The following is a 14,470-nucleotide window of genomic DNA, read 5'->3' as shown; positions in this document are numbered from 1 at the left end:
CTATGTTCATTTAATCTATTCTACTTATAGACACATAAAATGACGTTAGACTACGCCTATAGAAAAATCTCAATAGTTTCCAAGTAGGTAAGCTTATTTCAGAACTCTGCATCAAACATATCAATCAGTATGGGAGTAAGATGAAAGCAGCAGAGGCGCAATCTCAAAGCTCATCAAAAATAGGGAAGAGTGGGGCCTCCCTGGTGGCGCAAGTGGTTGAGAGTCCGCCTGCCGATGCAGGGGATACGGGTTCATGCCCCGGTCTGGGAGGATCCCATATGCCGCGGAGCGGCTGGGCCCGTGAGCCATGGCCGCTGAGCCTGCGCGTCCGGAGCCTGCGCGTCCGGAGCCTGTGCTCCGCAACGGGGGAGGCCACAACAGTGAGAGGCCCGCATACCGCAAAAAAAAAAAAAAAAAAAAAAAAATAGGGAAGAGTTCGTGTGAATTTTCAAAACTGCAGTAAAAAGTGAAGTCTGAATTCCTTGAATATCACAACTATTGAAAAGAAAAACGGGTAGATCAGGGGAATAAACTAAAAGCAACACTGATTTGTTTCCATCGTGTCCAGTTATGTTTCTGTATCCTCCTCTGACAGCTATGAGAGAATGTAAACATGTCGGCCTCAGACGACAACTAAAAAGTATCAATGACATTTTGAACATCTAATATATATTGTGTGGGACTTCCCTAACCAGTGGAGCAGTGGTTAAGAATCCGCCTGCCGATGCAGAGGACACAGGTTTGATCCCTGGTCCGGGAAGATCCCCCATGCCGCGGAGCAACTAAGCCCATGAGCCACAACTACTGAGCCTGTGCTCTAGAGCCCATGAGCCACAACTACTGAGCCCATGTGTCACAACTACTGAAGCCCACACGCCTAGAGCCCTGTGCTCCGCAACGAGAAGCCACTGCAATGAGAAGCCTACACACCGCAACGAAGAGTAGCCCCCGCTCACTGCAACTAGAGAAAGCCCGCGCAGCAACAAAGACCCAACACAGCCAAAAATAAACAAATAAATTTACAATACATATTGTGTCTGTTACCGTGTACTAAGAAAGATACAAAAATAAACAAAACCCGCCCCCCGTAAACAGAGAACTCATTGCATAGTATCAACTGCAGTAATTTTGTGAGTAAGGAAGAAAGATGAGAAAGTTATTGACTGCACTTCTCAGATATTGGCTACGAAGGCACACAAAATTCCTACAGCCTCTATGATGGACCATAACTAAGTTATGTTCAGAAAAAGATATGAAATAATGCCTTCTCTCTTCCAGTAGATTTAAACACTTCTGATTTTCATACCCCAAATAGTCATTTCTTTTACATGTTTTGTTAACAATTACAGTTGACCCTTGAACAACACAGGTTTGAACTGTGTGGGTCCACTTAATGTGGATATTTTTCAACAGTAAATACTACAGCACTACATGTTCATGGTTGGTTGAATCCATGGATGCAGAGGAACCTCAGATATGGAAGGCTGACTATAAGTACATGCAGATTGACCCCCATATGATTCAAGGGTCAATTGTACTGAGACATGAAATTAAACGGTAGAAATTTAAAATCTGATTTACCATAAAGCTATGGAAGATAGTGGCCTAAGATTCATTTAACTTTCATAGTGCTTAAAAAATATTCTTGTGAAACTCCATCATTGGAATTTTCAAGGATTAGATAATCTCTATAGCCGGTTCAGAGCCTTTCCAGTGTATTAATGTTGTATCCTGCAGCTTTACCAAATTCTGTGATGAGTTCTAGTAGTTTTTTGGTAGCGTCTTTAGGATTTTCTATGGACAGTATCATGTCATCTGTAAACAGTGACAGTTTTAGTTCTTCTCTTCCAATTTGGATCCCTTTCTTTTTCTTCTCTGGGTGCTGAGGCTAGGAAAATCTCCTTCATATACTGGGTTGGCCAAAACGTTCATTTTTCTGTATGTTACAGAAAAACCTGAACAAACATTTTGACCAGCTCAATATATAGGCAAGGCTATAGCCCCATTTATATAAGGCTGGGCCTAAAGACGACAGATAAACTTTCAGAGAGTATGACGCTCAGATATGTCACCTGAAACTGTACATCTACTGATAAGGCTCTTTTGAGGAGTCCTGGACGCTTACACCATCATATATAATTAGATAAAACCTCTGCTTTGTATCCTGACTGCACTGACTTCCTTTTCTAACCTTTATAAAAGTAAAACTTCTGTAAAGTTTTTATGCTTGATTTCCCATTCTAAGATACTCAGTATCTCCAATGTTTGTCAGTCCGGGGCTCCAACTCAGCATATGTTAATTCATATTCACTGATTGATTTGATTCACTAAATCAAATAATTCAGCTGCACAGAAATATTTTACTAAGAACCTGATCATACACATAACAGCTTTGATTTAAAGAATGTTCACAGCATTTATGTAAATATAGTACTACCCGTTCTATTTATTTATGTAATCTATAAGTTTTGCTTTACTGAATAGTCTTTTCCTAAGCTGGTTTAAATAAGCAGGTATATATAACTGGTTGCTTTCAATCACAAACTTAAAACCTGTAGTGATTTTTGCTTACCATTATTTCTTTTTCCTTCTTATTTATTAAACAAATACTTATTGTGTGTCAACTATTTACCAATATTACATCTGTCTTTGAAGATATAAGATGTATAAAACAGAATTCCAGGAATGCAAGGTTGGTGCAATATATAAAAATCAATCAGAGTAATATACCTTATTAAAAGAATAAAGGACAAAACTAGTTTAATTGATTCTATGATTCCTCATAATATTTAAAAACCTATACTGTTTTCATTTTTCACATGCATTTCTGTTTACTACTTAATACATACCCAAAAAGAAGAACCCATTCTCATATTCTTTTTTTTTTTTTTTTTTGTGGTATGCGGGCCTCTCACTGTTGTGGCCTCTCCCGTTGCAGAGCACAGGCTCCACGGCCATGGCTCACGGGCCCAGCTGCTCTGCGGCATGTGGGATCTTCCCAGACTGGGGCACAAACCTGTGTTCCCTGCATTGGCAGGCAGACTCTCAACCACTGCGCCACCAGGGAAGCCCCATTCTCATATTCTTATTCCCCTTTCAGTAGTAAAACTGTACTGAACTGTGAGCACAAACTATATATGTGTGCAAGGCTCATAGGGATAGAGGAAATAGTCAATTAACTTCTTAATAGTCATTTAATAGTCATTCTCTTCATTAAATGTTATTAAGAATTTATATGTGGGACTTCCCCAGTGGCTCAGTGGTTAAGAATCCACCTGCCAATGCAGGGGACATGGGTTCAATCCCTGGTCCGGAAGATCCCACATGCTGCGGAGCAACTCAGCCCGTGCACCACAACTACTGAGCCTGTGCTCTAGAGCCCGTGAGCCACAACTACTGAGCCTGAGTGTCACAACTACTGAAGCCCACGCACCTAGAGCCTGTGCTCCGCAACAAGAGAATCCACTGCAATGAGAAGCCCGTGCAATGCAACAAAGAGTAGCCCCCGCTCGCCACAACTACAGAAAGCCCGCATACAGCAACAAAGACCCAACACAGCCAAAAAATAAATAAATAAATAAAAGAATTTATACGTGTATACTCTGTTTTAGACAAATTAAATAGACTGTATCTTTTGAGTTCCAAACTTATGCCACTTAAAATTAGTAGAATATTAATCTAGATTAATAGTAAAGATTAATATAAATACTATATAAGCCACAAATATACAGGAAGAAATTAGGAATCTGGAAAGTGAAATACAGAGACATTAAAATGGGTAAAAAAGAAATAATGAGACAAACTCTTTTTCATCCTGACAAGAGAAAAAAGGAAGTCATTTTCTTTTTTTTATACAACTGCATGAATAAATGGAAAGATCTGGGTAAGATACCTCATATCCATGGCTCAAACCTTTTACTAAGGGAAATTAAAATTTTTGAAAGATGACTAAAAATGGATTTTTAAGAGGTGAAAGCAACATAAAAATGGCAGCAATCTAGGTAGCAGAAATAATCCGAGAAATGAAAAATGAGTCAATATGGTTTAAGGTAGAAGAGTTGGGGTGGTATAGGGTTAATGAAATGAAAAAAGGATGTTGTGGGTGTATTCACTAAGCTTCCTCCTCTGTTTAAGTGGCATAATGTTCCCTCAGAGAACCGAGGGAACCGAATTGTTGTCAGCTTTACTCAAATGAAGCAATACAGAGGAAAAGACTTGGAAAAGTAAAAGCTCAATAAAATACAAATGTTTAGAGGCACTCAGTGGTTTCATAAGATGGTGTCACGTGATTGAGGTTCTAACGTTAAAAGCTAACTGAGGGCTTTCCTGGTGGCGCAGTGGTTGAGAGCCCGCCTGCCGATGCAGGGGACGCGGGTTCGTGCCCCAGTCTGCGAAGATCCCACGTGCCGCGGAGCGGCTGGGCCCATGAGCCATGGACACTGAGCCTGCACGTCCGGAGCCTGTGCTCCGCAACGGGAGAGGCCACAACAGTGAGAGGCCCGCGTACCGCAAACAACAACAAAAAAAACAACAATAAAAAAAGCTAACTGAATATAAGCTCAACAGTTGTAACAAACATACCACTCTGGTGGGGGATGCTGACAACGGGTATAGGGACAGCATGTGGGAAATCTCTGTACCGTCTCCCTCAGTTTTGTGGTAAAGCTAAACTGCTGTAAAAAGTTCAAGTCTTCACACACAAAAAAGCTAATTGAGGTGTGTTGTCAAGACATGGATATAAAAAGCAAAGTTGGACTAGCCAGAGTTACTGATAAAAAGGGAAGAAGAAAAATAATTAACACCATGAAAAAGGAAGAAGCAAATATGGGCTGTCTACAATATGAGGGAAAGATCACCTGAAGGAGTCTTAGATGACTACAGATTTCAGTTAGCTTATTCAGTTTGAATCAGGGAAAGGAACTCACTACATATGACAGTAACAAACAAATTATAAAAACCAGAAGTTATGACAGTGTAGAGAAAATGCTCTATAATGCCTATGGTGCTAAAAAGTTCAACAAAAGAATAGGGAAGCAGCTGCATAGCGCAGGGAGATCAGCTCAGTGCTTTGTGACCAGCTAGAGGGGTGGGATGGGGAGGGTGAGAGGGAGACGCAAGAGGGAGGAGATATGGGGATATATGTATATGTATAGCTGATTCACTTTGTTATACAGCAGAAACTAACACACCACTGTAAAGCAATTATACTCCAATAAAGATGTTAAAATTTAAGAAAAATCATAATATTCAAATTGGAGGAGACCCTGAGTATTAACTAATGCAGCTTCTTGCTGAATAGAGTATTCTCATATTCCCATCTAACTATCCCTGACACATGGTCATTCAAACCCCTGGTATAATACTTCCAGTTTGAGAGCACTGAGTAAATCCCACAACAGCCCATCCACTAAACACACCTCATAATGGATGGAAATCTGCTGCTTTACTTCCAATCACAGTACTTCTACAATGTGGAAATACAAAGAAATCTAATTCTTCTTCTACAAGACAAGCCATCCAATTCTTCTGAACTTGTTCCTTTAAGCATGCTTTCTTTAATGGTAGCAGAATTTTCCCAGCTTCTCTAATTTTCCTCATAAAATGTTTCAAGCCTTAGTAAAGTCAATATGGCACAAAAGTTAAGTGAGTGAACTCTGGCACCAAACTGTCCAACTTCAACTCCCAGTTTTACTAATTAACAGTTAAGTGGCCTTCAAGAAATTAGTTATTTATACAGTCATTTATCATATATCAATTTCTTAATCTATAAAACTAGGAATAATGATATGTGCCTCGTAGCACTGGTGATGACTAGATGAGCTCATAATAATCAACTCTCAGTATTCCTGGTAGTTACGCTGTGTAAAGTCACCGTGAATATGAATTAGCGCATACTGAATGATTATCCCGAGGAGAATTACAGGGTTAGGCTCCTGACAGCCTCTTGCTACAACATTTTCGCCAATGGATTAATATACAACCTTGTTTTATGTGTGTTTTTGTTTAAAGACACCTTATTACACGGTCCATTCATTAACACTGAACTCTCGGCCAACAACACTGTAACTCACGCCTGAATGAAGCTTCTCTGATACAAATATTTCCTCCATAAGGAACGTCACAGCCTTCTTGCACTTACGAACACCAGACAGCACTTCAGCACAAGGCGTGAGGGCCATTTTAAGCAATGAAATCACCAGCAAAATGCCCCAAAATGCAGAAAATGCAGCTGAGCAGACTATGAAAGTACATTTGTTCATGAGCGCTGAAACAGGAAAGCAGAGCTGGCCTTGCTCCCGCTCAGCTGGGACTTGCGCACTGGGCAACTCAAAGTCCCTGGGGCTCTGCACATGCCCAGGAATGACCGTGAAGGGACTGGGAGTACTGATGTGCGGCTACACATAAATTTTAGCCAGCAGGCAAATCCACAAGCACACAATCCACAGGTAGCAGAGACTGGTGAGGCATGTAAATCCCTCCATGGTGGTCTTGGTACAGAGTACGCAACCCAGCAGCAGCTCCTATGTTTATGTCACTATCATCATCCTCATCATCGCCATCCTCACGGGCACACACTTTGTCAATATTCTGTTGTGTGACCAGTAGTGAATATAGTGAACACTTCATTTCCTCCATTACTTTAATTTAAAATTTTATATTTTTCAAAAACTTCTTTAGCTCCTAAGAGTAACTGGTACTAGTCAGGGGGCAATAAAATGGGCACAATCATATACTGTTAGACTGAGCATAAATTGGCACAGCTTTTGTAGAAAGAAAATTAGTAGTATTTAGTTAATAAATTTAGTTAAATAAATTTAATTTCATAAATTCAATAAATTTAGTAATATTTCTTTCTAGAGCCTTCATAAAGAACATAACAGAGCAACTCCTTTAATCCAGGAATTACCCTTCTAAGATTGTATTCTACAGAAATAATGAGAAATAAAAAATATGTTCAAAACACAAAGTGTTCAAAAAAGTGAAAAATTACAATGTATTATATTAGAGGATTTGTTATATAAACTATAATTAACAGCACTGGAATCGAATACAGACATCAAAAGTCCCATGAAAACAATTTTTTGCATGGGAAAATTTTTATGGTAAAAACGTTAAATAGAAACAGATACCAAAAAAAAAAAGTAACCCCAGCAGATAAAACTTTGTGCATGATTTGATCTCCTCTAACTATAGAAAAAGAAATATGAACAAAAGATGCAAGAAAATAGACCACAGTCTTCATAGTGACTGCCTTGCAGGATGAGCAGTGATTTCTTCTCCTGTTTCTAACACCTACTGATACCTTCTAATATTTCTAAAGCTAACCTATATCACCTTGGTAAGCAGAAAAACAAGATAAAAAAGCCACTTGCGACTTTCCTTCAGGTTTTCTTTTTTCCTTGAGCGAAAGGGAGAGAAAAAAGAGGTGTGAACATTTGGCTGAGAATCCTAAGTGAAAGGGGGACAACAGGATGGTCAGCTGCCACTATTTTAAAATCAGGAAATATGTGAGCTTTCTTGACTTCAGCAAAGGAAACAGCATTAAAATGGAACTTGAGGATTAAAGGAAGAATAAATGCCTTTGAATAAAGCAAAATACTGGCATGCAAAGATGACACTTAATGAACATTGTGGTACATGATTCTTTTTGAATTATAGTTTTCTCAGGGTACATGCCCAGTAGTGGGATTGCTGGGTCATACAGTAGGTCTATTTTTAGTTTTTTAAGGAACCTCTCTACTGTTCTCCATAGTGGCTGTATCAATTTACATTCCCACCAACAGTGCAAGAGGGTTCCCTTTTCTCCACACCCGCTCCAGCATTTATTGTTTGTAGATTTTTTGATGATGGCCATTCTGACTGGTGTGAGGTGATACCTCATTGTAGTTTTGATTTGCATTTCTCTAATGATTAGTGATGTTGAGCATCCTTTCATGTGTTTGCTGGCAATCTGTATATCTTCTTTTCAGAAATGTCTATTTAGGTCTTCTGCCCATTTTTGGATTGGGTTGTTTGTTTTTTTGATATTGAGCTGCATGAGCTGCTTGTATATTTTGGAGATTAATCCTTTGTCAGTTGCTTCATTTGCAAATATTTTCTCCCATTCTGAGGGTTGTCTTTTGGTCTTGTTTATGGTTTCCTTTGCTGTGCAAAAGGTTTTAAGTTTCATTAGGTCCCATTTATTTATTTTTGTCTTTATTTCCATCTCTCTAGGAGATGGGTCAAAAAGCGAAAAACAAATACCATATGCTAACACATATACATGGAATCTTTAAAAGAAAATGGTTCTGAAGAAATTACGGGCAGGATGGGAATAAAGATGCAGATGTAGAAAATGGACTTGAGGATACGGGGAGGGGGAAGGGTAAGCTGGGATGAAGTGAGAGAGTGGCATGGGCATATACACACTACCAAATGTAAAATAGATAGCTAGTGGGAAGCAGCCACATAGCACATCAGCTTGGTGCTTTGTGACCACCTAGAAGGGTGGGATAAGGAGGGTGGGAGGGAGACGCAAGAGGGACGGGATATGGGGATATATGTATACATATAGCTGACTCACTTTGTTATACAGCAGCAACTAACATAACAATGTAAAGCAACTATACTCCAATAAAGATGTTAAAATAAATAAATAAAAATTAAAATGTGTACGAAATATTAAAAGATAGGCTGTCTTAGAATAATTTCGTATCACACCAGATTGCAAACAAATGAGTCCTTGTACCAAGGTGCATTGGTAATTCCTGGATATGAATGACATTAAAATGAAAGTACTGACTGAGAAGGCAGACCCGTTGAATTCTCCAGGCTGGATACACAGCTTGCTTCATTGTTAATGGCACTTGTGTGTTCACACAGTTGGTGAAACAGACTTCTGTTCGTTTGTTGCTTTTAGTATGGAATACTTTATACCAATAACTTTTAAAATGTTAAAAAAAAACCACTTTAACTGTGATGGAGTAGGAAAAGGTATTGATCTACGGCAGTGGAAAAGGGTCACAATACATACGTAAACATGAGACAGTGGGTACTAGTAAGTGTGAAGTTAGGAGCACATCACACACACAGTAGCTGAGCTCTTCTCTTACCAATGATTACTAGCTATAAAAGATAAGGGCATTTTTATTCTTATAGCAATATATAATTATACTAGTTTGAAAGCTTTTTATGATTTTTCTTTTTCATTCACAAGGAGTTTGCAGGAGAAGCACATCCTTCAAATGTGTTTAAACTGGCTGATTTATCAACACGTTTAAACTTGCTTCTTTCCCTAATTTAACCTACTGGAGTGTATACCTTAGCAGGATCTGAAAATAAAATAAATAAATTTGACTTCTTAATATTTAACTGTAAAACGAACATACTGAAAGAAGAAAGAGCTGTAAAGCTGCCCTCACGAGACAGAATGGCTTGCTGACCAAGGCAGAGTTGTGTGAAACCTGCTTATACTAACGTTACACATAAAAGCCCTAAGATGAGGACAGCGGTAGAGGCACGGGGGTGGCGATGGCGACAGTGATGGGGGTGCCCGAGAAGCTCCCTGAGGAGCCATCCGAGCAGCAACCGAGGGGGCTGCCCGGCTCACAGCTCAAGCCTCACGAGGAGGCCCATGGCGGGATGTGAGAGCAGCCCAGTCCACAGCTAGATGAGGCTCGGAAGAGCGTGGTGATCAGCCTGGGTATGTCCCCTAACCGGGGGTCACTCATCACTAAGTTTTCAGCAGCTGTCAACAACATAAAGAAACGACTAATATAATTTTCACAAATCCAAATTTATTTAATCCCGAAGGATAATCTGTATTCTAAGATTGTGTCACCCTACTTTTTTCACATTAAAATGTTCATTCTTTTACCAAAGGATGGAATTAGGGCTGAGAAATTTTTTTTTTAAATGAGCTTACATGGCAAATAAAAAGTTGGAAGTCCTCAATCAGGTCTCCAATTTTATTTTTCATTTTATAGACCTAGTAAGTACCTGTCAACCTAAACCAAGGCCAGAATAGTAAGTAGGAATTAACCAGGCAAAAATTTGGGCAGAGGGAGCAGCAGGTACACAGGAACAAGGATGAGGAAAAACATGTCTTTTAAGTCTGCACTCCCAGAACTCTGGAAAGAAAGAGCAGAAGATAAGGCCATGGAAGTACACAGGCCTCCAAGAGACCCTGCAGGCCATTTAGGGGCTGCAATTGGATCCAAGAGGCAGTGAAAGGTCATTAGCTCAACTTTTTAGTGTATGCTATTTACAGAACCTTTTCCAAGGGTATATTTATTTGCTCAGATAATTTTTCAGACTCAAAACTACATCAAATTCCCATTAAGTTTTCTCTAAATCAAGTTAGTTGTAGCTATGGTCTGAGATTATTTTGTTTCCTGATCAATCAAACAACATATCTACTATTTCTTTCCACTTTATGTCTTCTGGAAATATGACTATATCCTTTGAATGTTTTTTCTATGTCCTCTTTAAAAATGGAGATTATTTACAGGAGGACACGCTTCTAAAACTTTTTTAATTTGGACATCAAGATATTAACCAGCATCCTCTGAATATAATTCTTTAACCAACAACTAATGCATCTAACAATTTTTATTTATATTTCTTCACCATGTCTACACTGAGACACCCTGGCAACAGTATCTTGTTGAAGTTTATATACCCTACTAGGTATCTAAGTAATTTTTTCACAATGCCTCTAAGGCCAAAAGAAATACCTAGCAGTCCCATTCATTAAATAGGTCAAAACTGCTTAACAGTATGGTCTACACTTTGTCCAACAGATGTAGTTACGTTTCCCTCACAACTGTAGAATATCCAAGGCACTGTGAGGCCCCAACTCACCTCAGCACACAGTTTGAGAACCACAGCTCTAGCCTACAGCCCTAAAAAGAAATACAGGCTGTATCGGACAAAACCCATTCTCTGTGAATTTATGCTGCACTGCAGTGATGACTGCTTCCTTTTAAGATGTTTGCAGGCTCTACTTTTAATCTTGCCTGGGATGAACATGAAAAAAACTAGTCAAGTTTATAGAATCTGCCTTTTCAAAATTATATGATACTTGATGATCTCCAGTTTGCTACCAATTCTTCCATTTTCTATGTCCTCAGATAAAACCAAAATAAATTCAATGAATATATATGAAAGTTCATTCAGTATTTGGTATCATGTTTAATCTTTAAAGTACCCAATATTTAAAAATTTTATAACCAACTAAACCAGTAACTGTTTTGCCTGTTCACTAGTAGTATCCCAAGAAGCTGAGAAGTCCTTAAAACGGTCCTTGGGGAGCTGAACTCTACACTCAGACGGACTTAGTTTAAATCCTACCTCCGCCGCTTACTAGCGGCCTGACCATACACCGGTTTTAAATCTCTGCAGGTCCTAATTTCTTCATCTTATTAAAAGAGTGATATCTAATTCAAAGGGATGTTGTGATAAGTAAGTATAACTTGGTATATAATAAGTATGCAATAAATAATATCGATCATCAATAATAAGTTTAAAGCAACATAAGAAAAGGTATACTATATGTTTGAGTACTGCTAAGCCCCCAAAGTTAGCAGAAAGGAAATGATAAATGATCTCACAATCACAAATGGTTTAAAAGCTGAAAATTAAAATACTGAAACTATATCGGATGCTCAAACAAAGACTGAATGGAAGCTGTGTCCTAGTGGAAGAAGTAACTGAGATACACAGTCATTGAAGACAATATGAAACAAGTGTAAATGTATGTGAACACTTCAAGGTTATATGGAAGCCTGATGCAAATGGACCAAACTAGTCCATTACTCGTCACTCCAACTGTGAAGAACCAAGAAACCTTATGGAAGATGAACAGTGTGAAGAAGCATAACATAGTTTTCCCTATTTTCTTTATACTATACACATTTATTTTAAGAGATCTGATTAAAATTAAACAAAACAAGGGGCTTCCCTGGTGGCGCAGTGGTTGAGAGTCCACCTGCCGATGCAGGGGACATGGTTCGTGCCCCGGTCCGGGAAGATCCCACATACCATGGAGCGGCTGGGCCCGTGAGCCATGGCCGCTGAGCCTGCGCGTCCGGAGCCTGTGCTCCGCAACGGGAGAGGCCACAACAGTGAGAGGCCCGCGTACCACACACACACACACAAAAAAAAATCCATACAAATTATATAGTAGAAAGGTCAATAATACCAGAGGATAAAACCCCACACAAAAATCTTCTTAACCATTTCATAAAAAACATGCATATGCGGAAGTCTGTGGCCCTCTTTTCTCAAAAATGGGAAGTATTTACAATTAGCTTAACACTTCAGGCTACTGTACATAATTCATAATGTTAATTTGTATTCACCTCAGTTATTTACCTCTGCTCAGCTACCTTTTATTAATCTTTTATAATTGGGAGAGCCATAAAGGGTTTATCACACTCAAAAGTATTCTCTGTAAAAGGACAAATTAAATTTTCACAAAATGATATCTGCTCTTCCTCAACTGGAACGTTTTTATGGAAGAAATGGGAAGATCTAAAAAAACACATATGCATACTTTTAAAAAAGGAACTATGCAGATTAAAACTATTGACTGCATCCATATTAAATTAATTAATGGAAGAAAAGAAAAAACCCAATGAACAGGATCATAGTGAGCCATCAATCAGAGACGGACATGCAGAGAAAAACAAGGAGAGAAGGGGGGCTCTAAGTAATGAGGAAAAGGAAGACCCAAAGGCATGTCTTGGAGTTCTGCATAGAATGTAATTCCATTTTAAATATATTCTGATTTATTTAAAGCAAGTGAATAAAGTTATTACAAACATATGTTGGTTTAAAGTTATCCTGTGTTCCTTTAAATACTATGTTCAGCCTATAACATATATAAGCTACAAAAAATAGGCTGAAGAGCTGCATATTTTCCACATGTAATCAAGGGCCAAATTTGCACATAAGAAAATGACTGCATCCAGAAGGCAAAAAATATTCTATGTATAATGGAGAAAACACCCAGAAGGTGTTGGTATTAGGCTGTACATGGCATAAGACAAATTTACAAGCAACGGTGAATTTATGGATCATCCCAGTCCAACCTGTTTATATTGGCTTGTTTAGACACGGCCTTCAATGTTTTCCAAGTTTTTCTAAGAGCATCAGCATCAGAGGAATGGTGATGACCTGCAGCCCCCTTGGGAAATCCTGGATGTACTCCAGGTGGGATTCCTCTGCCAATAAATACGCATGATGACTTCCATTACTTTCTCTAAAGCAAAGCACAAGCAACTTCTGCAGAACATGCCATACCTTTCTGGAAGCCTTCGGCCACGTATTTCTCCTTTCCACTTAGCTTCATTGTCTTCTGCTCTTTGTTGCTGCATTTGAGCAAAAATGGCGTGGTAATGTTCATACTGTCCTCGAGAAGAAAAAGGTGATGGAGCCACAGCCCCTCCACTGCCAAAAAGGGGAGCCTAGGAATCAAACAAAGAGCTCTCACATGCTTGTCTCACAAGACCCAAAAGGTCTGTACTACCCTCAAAAGAAAAAAGTAAATTTGAACACTTGACTCTTAAAAAGCAATTACCTAATTTAACATGTTTTCCTACTATATTATAACCATTAACAATCAAAAACTAGTATACTTTGTTACTAACAATAAAGCTTAATTCAATGTAACTAAAATATAAACTATCACTAAATTTATGTAACTATGAAAAAACTTGGTCTTAATTAAAAAGTTTTGAAACAAGTTTCTAGTATACATTTTATGTGATCCCATCCTATTAAGTATGTATAGCTTATAAATAAAACGGAGCCTGCTTCTGTAACATTCAAAATTATATCTAACAAAAACATACGGCATTTAACATACCCCAAATCCAATTCAACAAGCAGTGAGGATACAAACACCACTGAAACATACTCTAGGTATAAATAAAAGAAACAAAACAACATACCAATCCTTAAGCAGTTGACAAACAAACTGGGAAACAAAGTATAAAGCTTGAAAAACATTTCATTTCCTGTAGTAAGTGAGTGGCAACAGGCACACTGTACAGTAGTAAATACTGAGCAAATTTACAAAATAGAAAAAAAAATTATGAGAAATAAAAATTCCAAAAAAAAATCACTGGAGAAAAATATTATTCAACCTAGCCTTGAAAGCAATGTAACAAAGAAAGAGTAAATGATTAAATATGAACCATGGTATTAAAGTAAAACTTAAAGTAAAAATAAGCACTAGAGGTATATGTTTAGGTGTTGGCAGTAGGAGGAAAAAGGATGCAGGAAGACGTAAGAAGTTAACTCGAAAGAAGGCAGATAGGGAGTGTTATATTTGGTCCTAAAAGGTCATCACAGGTAACTACCCTCAGCCTGGGTGTGCGAGTTCATAGAATAAACAACAGAAAGCATCCATACATTTTCTAGCAGGAAAGTGCACTAAGACAGTTTCTTAGAAGGTTGGTGGGACTTCCCTGGTAGTGCAGTGGTT

The 14,470-nt window shown here is 38.5% G+C and overlaps 1 protein-coding gene across 7 annotated transcripts in view; it reads right to left on the bottom strand.

Annotated features, from left to right (window-relative positions):
* NEK1 (NIMA related kinase 1) overlaps positions 1–14,470 on the bottom strand; it is a 209,758-nt gene that overhangs the window by 120,697 nt on the left and 74,591 nt on the right. For all 7 annotated transcript variants that reach the window (XM_060102678.1, XM_060102680.1, XM_060102679.1 and 4 more), the window contains one exon: positions 13,285–13,448. In XM_060102678.1, the coding sequence (XP_059958661.1) occupies positions 13,285–13,448 (164 nt within the window). The remainder of the gene's footprint in view (positions 1–13,284; positions 13,449–14,470) is intronic.

The sequence above is a fragment of the Mesoplodon densirostris genome, chromosome 6 (assembly GCF_025265405.1).
Source record: "Mesoplodon densirostris isolate mMesDen1 chromosome 6, mMesDen1 primary haplotype, whole genome shotgun sequence".
NCBI lineage: Eukaryota > Metazoa > Chordata > Mammalia > Artiodactyla > Ziphiidae > Mesoplodon > Mesoplodon densirostris.
The sequence above is the reverse complement of the archived record's forward strand: the minus strand, read 5'-3'. Positions and strand labels throughout refer to the sequence as shown.